General features: G+C 57.1%; 4 protein-coding genes across 4 annotated transcripts; 2 read left to right on the top strand and 2 right to left on the bottom strand.

Annotated features, from left to right (window-relative positions):
• Positions 1-26: 26 nt before the first annotated feature.
• On the bottom strand, positions 27-1,217 carry DL89DRAFT_270458 (uncharacterized protein; the record flags this gene model as incomplete). The annotated part of the gene is made up of 3 exons (XM_040888717.1): positions 27-718; positions 753-985; positions 1,137-1,217. Coding segments are annotated over 3 exons (1,006 nt in total), but the record flags the coding sequence as incomplete, so codon positions are not given.
• Positions 1,218-1,630: 413 nt separating this feature from the next.
• On the top strand, positions 1,631-5,230 carry DL89DRAFT_325296 (cytochrome P450; the record flags this gene model as incomplete). Its single annotated transcript, XM_040891517.1, has 10 exons — positions 1,631-1,882; positions 1,917-2,033; positions 2,059-2,103; positions 2,136-2,205; positions 2,232-2,703; positions 2,763-3,587; positions 3,692-3,769; positions 3,834-4,062; positions 4,115-4,489; positions 4,534-5,230. The coding sequence occupies 10 exons, from the start codon at positions 1,631-1,633 to the stop codon at positions 5,221-5,223; spliced, it is 3,153 nt and encodes a 1,050-aa protein (XP_040740130.1). The 3' UTR covers positions 5,224-5,230.
• Positions 5,231-5,402: 172 nt separating this feature from the next.
• On the bottom strand, positions 5,403-7,108 carry DL89DRAFT_325295 (general substrate transporter; the record flags this gene model as incomplete). The annotated part of the gene is made up of 2 exons (XM_040891516.1): positions 6,636-7,108; positions 5,403-6,598 (listed from the first exon to the last, which is right to left on the bottom strand). Exons 1-2 carry the CDS (start codon positions 6,925-6,927, stop codon positions 5,403-5,405), a joined length of 1,488 nt encoding a protein of 495 aa, XP_040740129.1. The 5' UTR covers positions 6,928-7,108.
• Positions 7,109-7,559: 451 nt separating this feature from the next.
• Positions 7,560-7,892, top strand: DL89DRAFT_270457 (uncharacterized protein). The gene has a single exon (XM_040888716.1). It carries the CDS (start codon positions 7,655-7,657, stop codon positions 7,808-7,810), a length of 156 nt encoding a protein of 51 aa, XP_040740128.1. The 5' UTR covers positions 7,560-7,654; the 3' UTR covers positions 7,811-7,892.
• Positions 7,893-12,283: the final 4,391 nt, after the last annotated feature.

The raw sequence follows: 12,283 nt of genomic DNA, 5'->3' as shown, positions 1-12,283 counted from the left end.
GCCGATGCGGTCTATGTAGTTGGCACTGCAGGCTGCATTATAGTACTCGTCGCTGGTTTTGAACCCAGCGTCCTTGAGGATGAATATGCGCTCGACGTCGGCCATGGACTGGCAGTTCCTGATGGTGTCTGCATCGAATCCTTGATCGCCTGACAGAATGACGTCCTTGTTTCTCTCAAACTGGCGAAGCAGCGCCCGGCGGATGAGTGGCTTGAACAGGTAGGTATTGAGAATGGTTTTTGCGTTGAACATGCGTCTGACCACCGTCAGATCGAACGGGCAGCTGATGGCGATGGCGGCAGTGAGCTTGCATGTGTCGCCCTCCTCGCCAAGATACTTTGTGAGCAGGCTGGCACCCAGTGAGAAGCCAACTCCAAAGACCGGCGCTTCTGGGAACCGCTCGCAGATCGAATTCACAACCTCACGATAGTCGCTGGTATTCACTGCGTCGTTCTGTCGCCGGTTAGTGAGCAGGGTGCGCGCGCACCCACGGAAGTTCATGCACACAAACCGACAAGGCGTGGCTCTGTCACAGGCGACGCGCTTTGCAACACAGCGAACATGGTATTCTTTGGAGCCACCTGCAATGCCCGTCATGGCGACAACAATCGGTGTTGATCTGCCACCGAATGAATCTGGCCCCGGGTACCAGTCCAGTGACACGGTGCCGCCATCGCTCAACACAAAGAGCTCGCGATTGTACTTGATGTTGCTGAACCTGTCACGCGCCGACGCGCACAGAGAATGTGTACAAGGACTGCATCATGCACGTGTAGAGAAACGGCGTTGGAACCATGCGCGCTAGACGCTTGTCCACTAGTGATGGGCAATATGTGTTGAGCAGCTGCCGCATCGAGCCTGCCCTGCTGCCAACGGATTTGGCACATCCATATTCGACTGCGCTATTTTCAGCCATAATCAGCCTAATTGACCCACCTTTGGCGAATCGGTTTGGCAAAGTAGACTGCAACCACGGCAACGGCAACTAGAATTAGAAAGTGCAGCCATGGGAGGTGCGCGTCAACTTCGGAGACGAGGTGCTGGGAGAGACAAAAATGGCAGCGCATTTCCAGGCGAATTCCGTCTACAAAAACTCCGGAGAGCGATGCAATTTGCATACTTTGAGAAGAGCTAACCGGCCTTAAAGCCATGGCAGTATCGGGCCATTTCAATTTCGTTTGCCGCGCATTACTCCGAACTGTGGATAGCACAGACATATGTGTTAGCGCACACAAGAGAGATTTACTGCGACGGCTCCGCACTGAGACTCAACGCTAGCAGCAAGCTGGAGTTGGAGATATTTTCCTTTTTTAAAAACTGCCCATTTCCAGTCACAGGGTCGATCACAGACAGATGGTTGGTCAATGAAGAGTATTAGCCAAGCTTTGACGGAACGGGCAGGTTTCCTGTTGACCTCACACGGTGATCCTATTCCACGGAGTTCAGCCTCGCTGTGCGCACATGTGAGAGCACGGCCAGCGTCCTAGCGCGGCCAGCGTCCTAGCGCGGTTGAATCTCTCTATAAGGCGCCCATCGCGGCCGCTTAGCCAGCAGTGGGTCTGCCACCTAGCCTTGCTTTCTTTCACATACACTTCCTATCGGTGTAATTCCAACAATCCCGGAATCGCATATGACAACAGCCGAATATCCAGATGCAGCTGTGGACAGTGGCGCAATGGTGTGCCCGGCCATGCATGGCAGGGCCGAAGAAGTAACGGCATTTGTGGTTGTCGTCGAGCAGGGCAAGTCGGTTGAGGAAGGCGTCATCGTATCGTTCGGCAGCAATTCGTCAATGAAGCAGCTGCGCCAGTCTGTTGCTGCAAAGCTCAAGATTGCCGACGCCGATGGAATCACGCTTCTCAGCAGCCAGGAGGGCAGCGAGGTCACTGATGTGCCGCCAGCTCCTTGATCTGAAGGCCGCCTATGTGCAGACCGCATCTGTGCGTCGCGCAATCCCCTACATAAAGGGCTACCCGGTGGTTGGGATCGTGCCCATGATTATCCGTGACACGCGCGAGTGCCTATCTGCGCCTGTTCGGCGACCATGACACGATCCAGTTCTATGTCTTCTCTACACACGTGGTGGCCACCCGCGATCCGGCGGTGGTCAGCTTTTGCGATCAACGACAGCGGAGTATTTCTACAAGAAGGTCCAGTTCCCGTTCTCCGAGGTTCGCCAGGTGGGCGGCACCGGCTTGTTTACCAGTTCGTCGACTGATCCCCAGTGGCAGCTGGCACACCGACTGCTTATGCCGCGTTCTCGGTCAGCGCAATGAAGATTTACAACGAGGAGATGGTGCAGGTTGCGCTCGACCACCAACAATCTCGGTGTCGCAGTATGCAGCCAACGAGCCTATTGACGTTCATGACGCTTGCAACCAACATTACCTTCCAGACCATCGGAAAGGTCGGTTTCGGCTACGATTTCAAGTTGCTGGAGAGCAAGGATGCACCTATGAGCCCATTCCTGATCGGCATGAACTACTGTCTGGGCCAGGTCAAGACGCGTATAACTCGCACGGCATACTGGAAGCACCTGCCACTTGCCTCCAACTACCGCTTCGACGCTGAGATGCAGGGCATGAAGGACACAGTGCGCCAGGTGATTGAGGAGCGCCGAAAGTCGCTGGATGCGACCAACATGAAAAAGGACCTGCTCGGCTTTATGCTCAATGCCGCGCCCCAGATGAGAATGGCAACCTGGTTGGTCTCAGCGACGACAACATCTACGATCAAGTCATCACACTCGGCATCGCTGGAAGCGAAACATCGGCCAACACGCTTGGCTGGTGCCTGTATTTGCTCGACAAGCACCCGAAAGTCCAGGACGCGGTGCTGCAGGAGATTGTTGACCTTGGGATCAAGCCCGGTGTTCGTCCCGAGGCAAAGCAGCTGAACAGGCTAAAGTACCTGACGCAGGTAATCAAGGAGACTCTGCGTCTTTTCCCTCCTGTCAACAACATCGACAAGTACTGCGAGCAGGACTGTGTCCTTCCGGGTGGGCACCTAATCGAGGCTGGGACCATCATTCGGCTGCACGCGTGGAGTATCCACAGAAACCACCGGATATATCGCGATGCAGACAAGTTCGATCCGGACCGTTTCAACGAACAGAATATCAAGGACATCCCGTCTGGTGCTTGGATCCCGTTCTCGTCGGGCCAGCGGGCCTGCATTGGCCAGTCGCTTGCGCTGATGGAGCTTCGTGCTGTGCTGGCCATAGTGCTGTGCAAGTACAAATTCAGCACCGTTGGCAACAAGACAATCGATTACGACCCCAGTGCTATCACTACTCGTCCGCTGGACCTGTTCATGACTGTCGCCCAGCGCACCGAGTACCCCGAACCCCGCACCGACACGTCGGCTGAGCTAGCAGTCGGTCTTGATGCTTCGTCGCTGGACGTTGGCAAGCTTTCAGCTGCTGCAATCGCGGGTGGTGATTTGCCCAATGTCACTGTCGCGTTCGGATCCAACATGGGCGCCAGCGAGGATTACGCAGTGCAGATGACTGAGCAGCTGCAAAAGATGGGCTTCCCTCAGGTGACATTGACGACTCTGGACGATTGGGATGTTGCCGCCGCTGCACCGTCGGATGATGCCAAGCGCCCCGCTTGTTATCGTCATTACCAGCACATACAACGGTGTGCCACCAGACAATGCCAGCCAGTTTGCCAAGTTCCTTGAGACAGAGACTCCGCACTGACGTTCTGGATGGCGTCGACTACCTGGTGTTTGGCACGGGAAACTCGATGTGGCGCACGTTCCAAAAGTTCCCCCGCTATGTCTTTGCGCGTCTCGGCGAGCTGGGTGCCACATCTCTGGGCGAGTTCCAGTTTTGGCGACTCCAACGAGGATCTTGAGGAGGACTACATGCAGTGGTCATTGCGTACATGTGCTATGCTTGCTGCCAAGTACAGGTCCAGTAGCGAGGGCTATGCGGAAGCAGTTGCTGTGCCCAAGTCGCTGCCGTTCAATATTACCTTGGTTGACAGCACTGCCGCGGCTCCATTCAGAATCGCTTCAGAAAATGCCACCATCAAAGCCAACCAGGAGCTGCAGGATGTCGGCAAGAGCGGCCGTAGCACTCGCCACATCGAGATTGGTGCTGGACCAGTCCTCGGGCATTCAGTACCAGACCGGCGACCATCTCAACGTGTACCCAGTCAACAAGCCCGGTGTGGTGCGTGAGGTCTCAGCAGTCCTGGATGTGGACCTGGCATCAGTTGTTGAGCTGGAGCAGACATCGGATTCCTCGCGGTTCAGTCGCTCAGCTGCCGCTGCCATGCAAAGGGCACCGTGCTCGGTGTCTGACGCACTCCAGTACGTGTGTGACTGGAAGGAGGCGCCCTCGCGCGAGCTGGTTGTTGCTCTGGGTGAGGTTGCTGGCGACGATCCTGCATACGATGTCCTGCGCAAGGCCGCTGACGACGTCAACACGCTGGGCAAGCAGTCGCCTGGCTGGAGCGGGTTCATTTCGCAGACTCGCACAGTTGCTGGATGTGCTTCGCCGCTATGCCCCCCCTTGTGCGACAGGTTCCGTTCGGGTCGATTCTGCACTTTGTGTCGGCCATGACTCCTCGTCGCTACTCGATCGCCAGCTGCCAGCCCGTAGTTGGAAACGAAGTACATCTTTCGGTTGCAATCGTCGATGACATCGTCAATGGTCGCTCGTATAGCGGCCTGGCAACGGAGTACCTTGCATTGCTGGAGCCTGGTTCCCGTGTTTCGGTTTCTCATCGTCCTGCCCAAGCAGATTTCCACCTGCCGTCCCCACCGGGTGTCCCAGTCCTGTTCGTCGGTGCCGGCACTGGAGTCGCGCCGTTCCGCGGCTTCCTGCAAGAGATGAAGCAGGCAGGTACTGGCGATGCCACGCTATACTTTGGCTGCCGCAGCCCAGAGTACGACTACCTCTACAAGGACGAGCTCGAGCAATACATGCAGAGCGGCACACTGGCCAAGCTGCAGCCTGCGTTTTCGCGTGTTGGTAGTGAGCGCAAGTATGTGCAGCACCACATTTCTGCCGATGGTGCTAAGATCTGGGATCTGCTGGACAGTCAGAAGGCGCATGTTTATGTGTGCGGCTCTGCAAGCAAGCTAGCCAAGGATGTTGTCAACACCATGCTTGACATATTCCAGACCCATGGCCACCTCTCGTCCGACGATGCGAGCAAGTATCTTGCTGACCTGGTCGCAGCTGGTCGGTACGTGGAGGACGTGTGGTAAAGGCTTGTCATCAATACGCTGGTCTGCGGCGTCTGCCATTTCAGTATTTTCTATCCAAAATATCTGCTACAACACCCGCATGTGCGTTTGCAGACGGGGCAAAATGCGGCCGCTTAGGGAGCATAAGTCCGCTGGGATATGTAGAAATTCTCCTTTTATGCTATATAACGGCTATGATATTACGCGAATTCGCTAGACTTGGCAACAACTTGGGTAACCTTGTCTTCAGACAGCACATCGTATGCACGAGTGCGTTTGCCCAGCACAATGTGGAAACCAGTCGAGTGCTCGGCAACAACATCCTCTACCCTGCGGCCCTTGGTCTCGGGCAGGAAAAGCAAGCAGAAGAAAAACGCGGCAATGTTGAAGCCCATGAAGAACACGAATGTGTAGTCGCCCAAGCCATCCTGCATTGGCGGGAAAAACACTCCAATGGCGAAGGTAAAGGCATAGTTGACTGCGCCGCCAATAGCCGCCATGGCTGTCATCGCGTAGGCCGGAGTCATCTCAGATGCCGCCGCCCACGGCAGCGGGCCGACACCAAAGTTGAAGAAGATGTTGAACAAGAACACCATGGTGATGACAAGAGCGTCGACGCCCTTGATAGAGCCGATGGAGATCAGCAGGCAGAACAAGGCCATTGAGCCATGCGACACCAGCATCAAACTGCGGCGGCCGAAGCGAGCGCCAAGAAGCATGCCGACAAAGGTGAAGACGGTAGCGACGATCGAGATGACGCAGGTCAGGATCTGTGCTGTAGTCGGAATGTCTGCAGGATTATCCTTGGTAGTGCGGTTGAAGATTTGCGTCGAGTAGAAGATGACTGCGTTAATGCCGGACATTTGCTGGAACATCATGATCATGCAGACAACAATGAATTGGTGGCGCAGGTTGTCTGGCGTGCGGCCAAGCACAAGGTCAAGCACATTGGCCTTGGGCACCTCTTCCGCCTGGGCTTTGGTCTGGGCGTCAAAGTCGACCATCTCCTGGAGCTCCAGCTCGATGTCGGCGCCCCTGCGCAGCCGGGCCAGGGCATGCCGGGCCTCCTCGACACGGCCCTGGGCCACCAGCCATTTGGGCGACTCAACACAGACCGGGAACAGTAGCGTGGTCACCGCCCCAATAACACCGGTAATCGCAAACAGAATGCGCCACAGTGGGGGTCTGGAAAGCCCGAGCGAGATTGTCTGCGACAACAGAATTCCAACGTTGGTGGCCAGCTGGAGAGTTCCGCCAAGAATGTTGCGCGCTCTAGGCGTGGTGATTTCGCCGACATATACCGACAGAGCGCCGTTGCAGAAACCAGCGGCGAATCCGACGAAAATGCGGCCAATGATGAATTGGGCCAGTGTCGTCGTCAGCGACAGCAGCAGCGCTCCGCCCAACGCCAGCAAAGGCCCCCAGGTCAGAACAAAACTTTCGGCCGTACTTGTCAGAAATGGGATTGCCAGCAACCGTGCCGACAAGCGCGCCTAGCGCGAAACAGCCCACGGCCACGCCCCACACGGTACCGCCGGTTGGGATGCACGAGGGGAAGGGCCCGTCATAGTGTTTTTCGCCAGTGACGCAGTTGGCAATGACATCACCAGGAATGTTGATAACCCCAATGTTCCAGCCAAAGTTCACGCTGCCCAGCGCGGCCATCATTGCGCAGAAACACTGGTACCTTGTGACCCCGAGTGTACGCGAGTCGGTCGTCATCATGCTGTGTAAAGAGGAAATAAAATGAGCTGAGATGAAGGAGAAAAGTCAGGATGTGTTGCAACAGGAAGGTGAAAGAGACGGGAGCAGCGCGTCAAATATGAGCTCGGTTGCGAAACTTTCGGCATTGCCTAAAACCAGGGGGCGAGTGTGGACCATCCGCCGCGTCTTCGGCAGTAGCTGCGTCATTGTCCGGATGATATAGAGACAGAGGGTGCAGGTGTCAGATAGCGGGCCAGCCGAGCCTACTGCCGCACCAAGGCATGCGAATAATGCCCGATTGTGCTCACCTGTCTTCATTCCCAGATGGTCAGCAGCGCCAGCAGCAATTGCGGTGGCAGACGCCATATCCATTGTCTGTGGCTGCGCCTGACAAGTACGCAGTGGCTATTGGGCCAGATTCAAGCCAGGGTTTTTGAGAAACCAGCTTGCTGCTATTTCCGCGTGGTGGTTTTCGCGCAACAGCACATCCGGACCACAAAATGTGCCCGGTAGTTTCACTCTCATTTCACGAAATGTATGTTTTTGTGGGGAGACAGAGATGGGGATGGATCATACATGCAGCATGTCTTTGCATCATAGAGCCATAAAATGGCAGTACCAGGTGCCCTACTCATCTCACTACCGATACCACCCCGCAAAATAGCGGGATGACGCCAGATCGTCAGCGTCACCCTCCACATGTCTCCCCACACCTACATAGAGTAGTGCAGGGTATCCTGGGTAGAACATGGGGAAGTGCGGCGCACATCTGGCACTCGTTAGTGTCTACCTCACAGCCTTGGCAGGCGCGACACTTAAACCATTTAGCACGTCCTTCTTTTTGGACAAAAAGAAACCTCTTGTTTGTTCGGCATCTGCTTTTCACGATCATCATCGGCATTGATACTCATCATCCCTGGATAATCAGCTACAACATCTTCACATTAAATACTCATAGCCATCTATCTGAGCCCAATACTTGCAGCTACAAGGGAAGGCTAGTTTTATAGTGCTTCATCGTTGCATAAACTTTACTACTACTACTACTACTACTATTATTGAACTTCATTGGATCAAGTGCAGTTCCAGACCTCATGGGATTGTTTGATAAAAAGAAGGACGCAGCAGGCGACCCGGCTGGCGTAGGCGGCATGGTTGGTAGTGGAGCCTACGACGCAGCAGGCTGGGGCAGCCACTATGATGAAAACGATGGCAGCCGTGGCATGCAGGCAGAGCAAAGGCGATCCGCGTTACCGGAGCAATCCATCGACAAGCCAGGCCAGCCCATCGCGGGTGACAGTTAGCCGCGCGCTTGGCGACAACGACACTGACGACGACATCGTCCTGGGTGCTCACCGCATGAGGCAAGCCAATGCTTCGCGTGCACACACTGGCTCGCCCAGCATTGCACAAATGTCCATTGCAGCTGGCAGCGAGCATGCAATGGGCGATGCAATGACACCCGAAAAGGTGGCAATGTCAGTGGCAGCGTGTTTTGCCAATGCCGTGCCATACTACCGCCTGTCGTCGTCGATCCTGGTCGCATGCCCATCGGAGCAGGCCATGTCTGGCGAGCTGTTCTCTGAAGAAGCAAGCCTAGTCTACAACGAGGCCTGCTACCAGGGACTGAACTTTGCAGCGCGGGATTCGCTTGAGCCGCACGTGTTTGAGCTGGTCTCCGATGCCTACGCGCACATGCGCCGGCTGACGCAGGACCAGCTGTTCATCCTCAGTGGTGCCAGCGGCAGCGGCAAGTCCGAGTCGGCCAAGTTCATCAACGACCAACTCTGCATCCTGGCGTCGCATGCGGGTCGGCACAACACGCGCGCGCAGCACCAGCTCAGCCATGTGACAGCTGTCGTCGAGGCATTCTCGAACGCTTTGACACTTGAATCGCGCAACTCGACCCGAGTCGGGCTGTGGCAGGAGATCCAGTTCAACGAGCGCGGCCGGATTTCGGGCAACAAGGTGGTTGCGTTTGGACTGGACAGATGGCGAGTCAGCACGCGTCTGGCAGGCGAGCGCAACTTCAACATCTTCTACTACCTGCCTGCACGGAGCAACGTCGGCTGAGCGCCAGAAGTGGCAGTTTCGCCACAGCGGCGATGAGTCGTGGTTTACGTATCTGAGCTGCGAGCGTGCATCGAAGAAGCTAGTTGCCCAGCACGTGATCAAGGCTGCGCCGCCGCCGCCCACGCACTATGCGACAATGATGGACCAGCTGCGCATGTCGCTGCGTGCCTGCGGCATCACGCCACGCATGCAGAACTGCATCTTCCAGGTGCTTGCTGCTATCATGCACCTGGGCAATGCCGAGTTTGCCGACGCAGGCGACAAGTCGGAGGAGGCAGCCACTGTCAAGAACATGGAAGAGATTGACTTTGCTGCGCAGTTCCTGGGCATCTCCACTGGTGCTCTGAGCGCAGCACTAACGTACAAGACTACCCTGGTCAACAACGACCTCTGTACTGTGTTCCTGAACAGCCTGGGAGCGCGCAACCAGCGCGATGCGCTGGCCCGCACGCTGTACCACCTGGTGTACTACTGGCTCATCGATGCGGTGAATCAGCACCTGAGCGACCCCGATGCCGTCAACCACATTGCCGTGCTGCAGATGTATGGGTTCTCGGGTCTAGCGCTGACCAAGCCAGGCGCAGCCAGCGGCACCAAAGCAGCCAATGCAGGCTCGTTTGAGCAGTTTGCATTTAACATGGCCAACGAGCGCCTGCAGGGCTACGTGCTGCGTGAGGTGCTTGGTGACGACTGCGGCATTTCGCAGGAGTTGCACGATGACTCGGTGGGGCAGCTGTCGGTGCCTTGGGTGCACCGTCTGGACTGCATGCGTATGCTGTGCGGCGAGTACACTGGGCGCCGCGGGGGCATAGTCGGCGCGATTGAAGAGCATGCTGCTGACGACGAGTTCTCCCACGACGACATCCAGCTGATCAACAACCTCAACCGCAACCACGGCCGCAGCGCCTGCTACGTCCCGGGCCCGCCGCCCAACAAGAGGGAGAAGAGCCCCCCGCTGTTTGGCATCCGCCACTTCATGGGCACAATGTCGTACAGCGTCGACGGGTTCTGCAAGCACAACATGGATCTGGAAGTCAGCCCCGACTTTTACACGCTGTTCAAGGAGGCGAGCCACAGCAAGTTCGCCCACAAGCTGTTTGGCATCACGCAGATTGCGCTCGACTTCCACCCCGAGGAGGAGTCGACCATCGTCGGCACCTTCCTGTCGACGCGTCCTGCCTCGTACCCGTCAGTGCGCAAGCCGTCGCAACTAGGCTCGTCGCTCAGCGACCCGGTCGAGCTGGAGCCCCTAGACAACGCCGATCCTGCCAACACCTTTATTGGCGAGATCAGCAGTGCGCTCGAGGACATCTTTTGCTGCTGCCGACTACTGCAAGGCTTGGCATGTTCTGCACGTGCGCGCCGAGGACCCAGCCAACATTACCAGCCAGCCGGGCGTAATTGACCATAGCTTTATCCAGCGACAGGTCAAGGCCATGGCAATCGTCGAGATGGCGCAGCGCCGCGGCCCTAGCGAGTTCAGCGTCTCGTTCACGTTTGAGCGCTTCATCGACAAGTACAGCCCGATCATCAATATTGCTGTGTCTGACCCGGCGGCAGTGGTAACTGCGGCGACGCTGGTCCCGCAGGTGGCCAGTGCCCGCGAGTGGGTCAGCGGCGTGCACTATGTGACGGGCCACCAGAAGATCTTTATGACCGAGCGTGTCTGGCGCAGCATCGACATGGAGCTGCGCGCGTACGAGAAGCAGCGCCATGAGGCTAGGCGCCGCGGTGGGATCATTGCCGACTCGGAGATGTTTGAATCGCTCGACGGCCAGCTGCCACCGCCGCACATCCCCTTCGATGATGCTGCCAGCTCGATCTTTGGCAGTGAGGGTGGGGCCGAGAGCCGCGGCTTCGTACCTGAGCGCGACCTCTATGCCGACGACGATGGCAATGAGAGCGACGACATGATGAGTGCTGGGTATGGCGGCGATGAGAAGGGGGACTGGGATACCAACACCGAGTTTGGCGAGCACAGCGACCGCGATGGCAACGGCAACGGAGACAGTGAGAATCGCGGCGTCAAGGGCGAGCGCGAGGGCCTGGTCGAGGAGATCGACACGTCCAACTCGCGTCGCTGCTGGTCGCGGACGACCAACTGCCTGACATTCATGATCCCTAACTGGCTGATGAACTGCTGTGGCATGAAGCGCGAGGACATCCGCATGGCGTGGCGAGAGAAAGTGGCCATCTGCTTGATCATCTTCTTCATGTGGTGCTTTGTGCTGTTCTTCATCATCGGGCTTGGCTGGCTGATGTGTCCGAAGCAGTTCGTGTACAACCTCGATGAGGTCGGCGACCACACCGAGCGCGATGACGCCTACGTTGCCCTGCGCGGCAAGGTGTATGACATTACCAACTTCCTCAACCAGGAGCATGGCAAGAGTCGTGGTGGTGCTAGCCCCGAAGACATGCTCATGTATGCTGGCCAGGATGTCAACGCGTCGTTCCCGCTGGCGCTGCGCATTGCCTGCCCCGGGCTGATCACCCAGCGGGAGGACCCGAACTGGCTCATGTACCTAAAGTCCGACCCCGAGACCGAGACGCAGTATCCGTTTGTGCACAAGGCCGGGTCGCTGGCCAACTCCAAAATGATGATGCGGCAGGACTTCTACTTCCGCCACGTGCTGCCCAAGATGAAGCTGTTCCAGATGGGCGATGTCGTGTGGGAGCTAAAGTACATCAAGAGCATGCACCACAAGGGCGGCGCGTACTGGCGGGTGATCAACGGCGAGGTCTTCAACCTCAACTCGTACTTCATGACACGCGACTCGCCCGAGAACGTGGACATCAAGAAATGGCGGTTCCTGCACCGCCTGGTCGAGTCGATCTTTGAGGACGCGGGTGCCCGCGACACCGACATCACAAAGTACTGGAGGATGCTGCCGCTGACCAAGCAGGTGCGTGCTGCAAACTACCATTGCCTGAAGAACCTGTTCTACGTCGGCAAGGTCGACTCGCGCCACAGCTTCCGCTGCCTGTTCCCCAACTTTTTGCTGTTGGCCGCCGCCTGTCTGCTCATGGTGGTGATCGGCATCAAGTTCCTGGCATCGCTGCAGCTGTCGTCGCGTCGCAGGCCGCAAAAGCACGACAAATTTGTCATTTGCCAGGTCCCCTGCTACACTGAGGGCGAGACATCCCTACGCCGCACCATCGACTCGCTGGCAACCCTTGGCTACGACGACAAGCACCGGCTCCTCTTCATCATCTGCGACGGCAACATTGTGGGCTCTGGTAACGACCGCCCCACGCCGCGTATTGTGCTCGATATCCTGGGCGTCGATCCCAAGCTCGACCCGCC

The sequence above is a fragment of the Linderina pennispora genome, assembly GCF_002104995.1.
Source record: "Linderina pennispora strain ATCC 12442 chromosome Unknown DL89scaffold_18, whole genome shotgun sequence".
Lineage (NCBI taxonomy): Eukaryota > Fungi > Kickxellomycota > Kickxellomycetes > Kickxellales > Kickxellaceae > Linderina > Linderina pennispora.
Note: the sequence above shows the minus strand (reverse complement) of the source record. Positions and strands in the feature narration are given on the sequence as shown.

Coding starts and splice junctions, on each gene's coding strand:
- DL89DRAFT_270457 (XM_040888716.1), top strand. CDS start 7,655: ATGGGGAAGTGCGGCGCACATCTGGCACTCGTTAGTGTCTACCTCACA.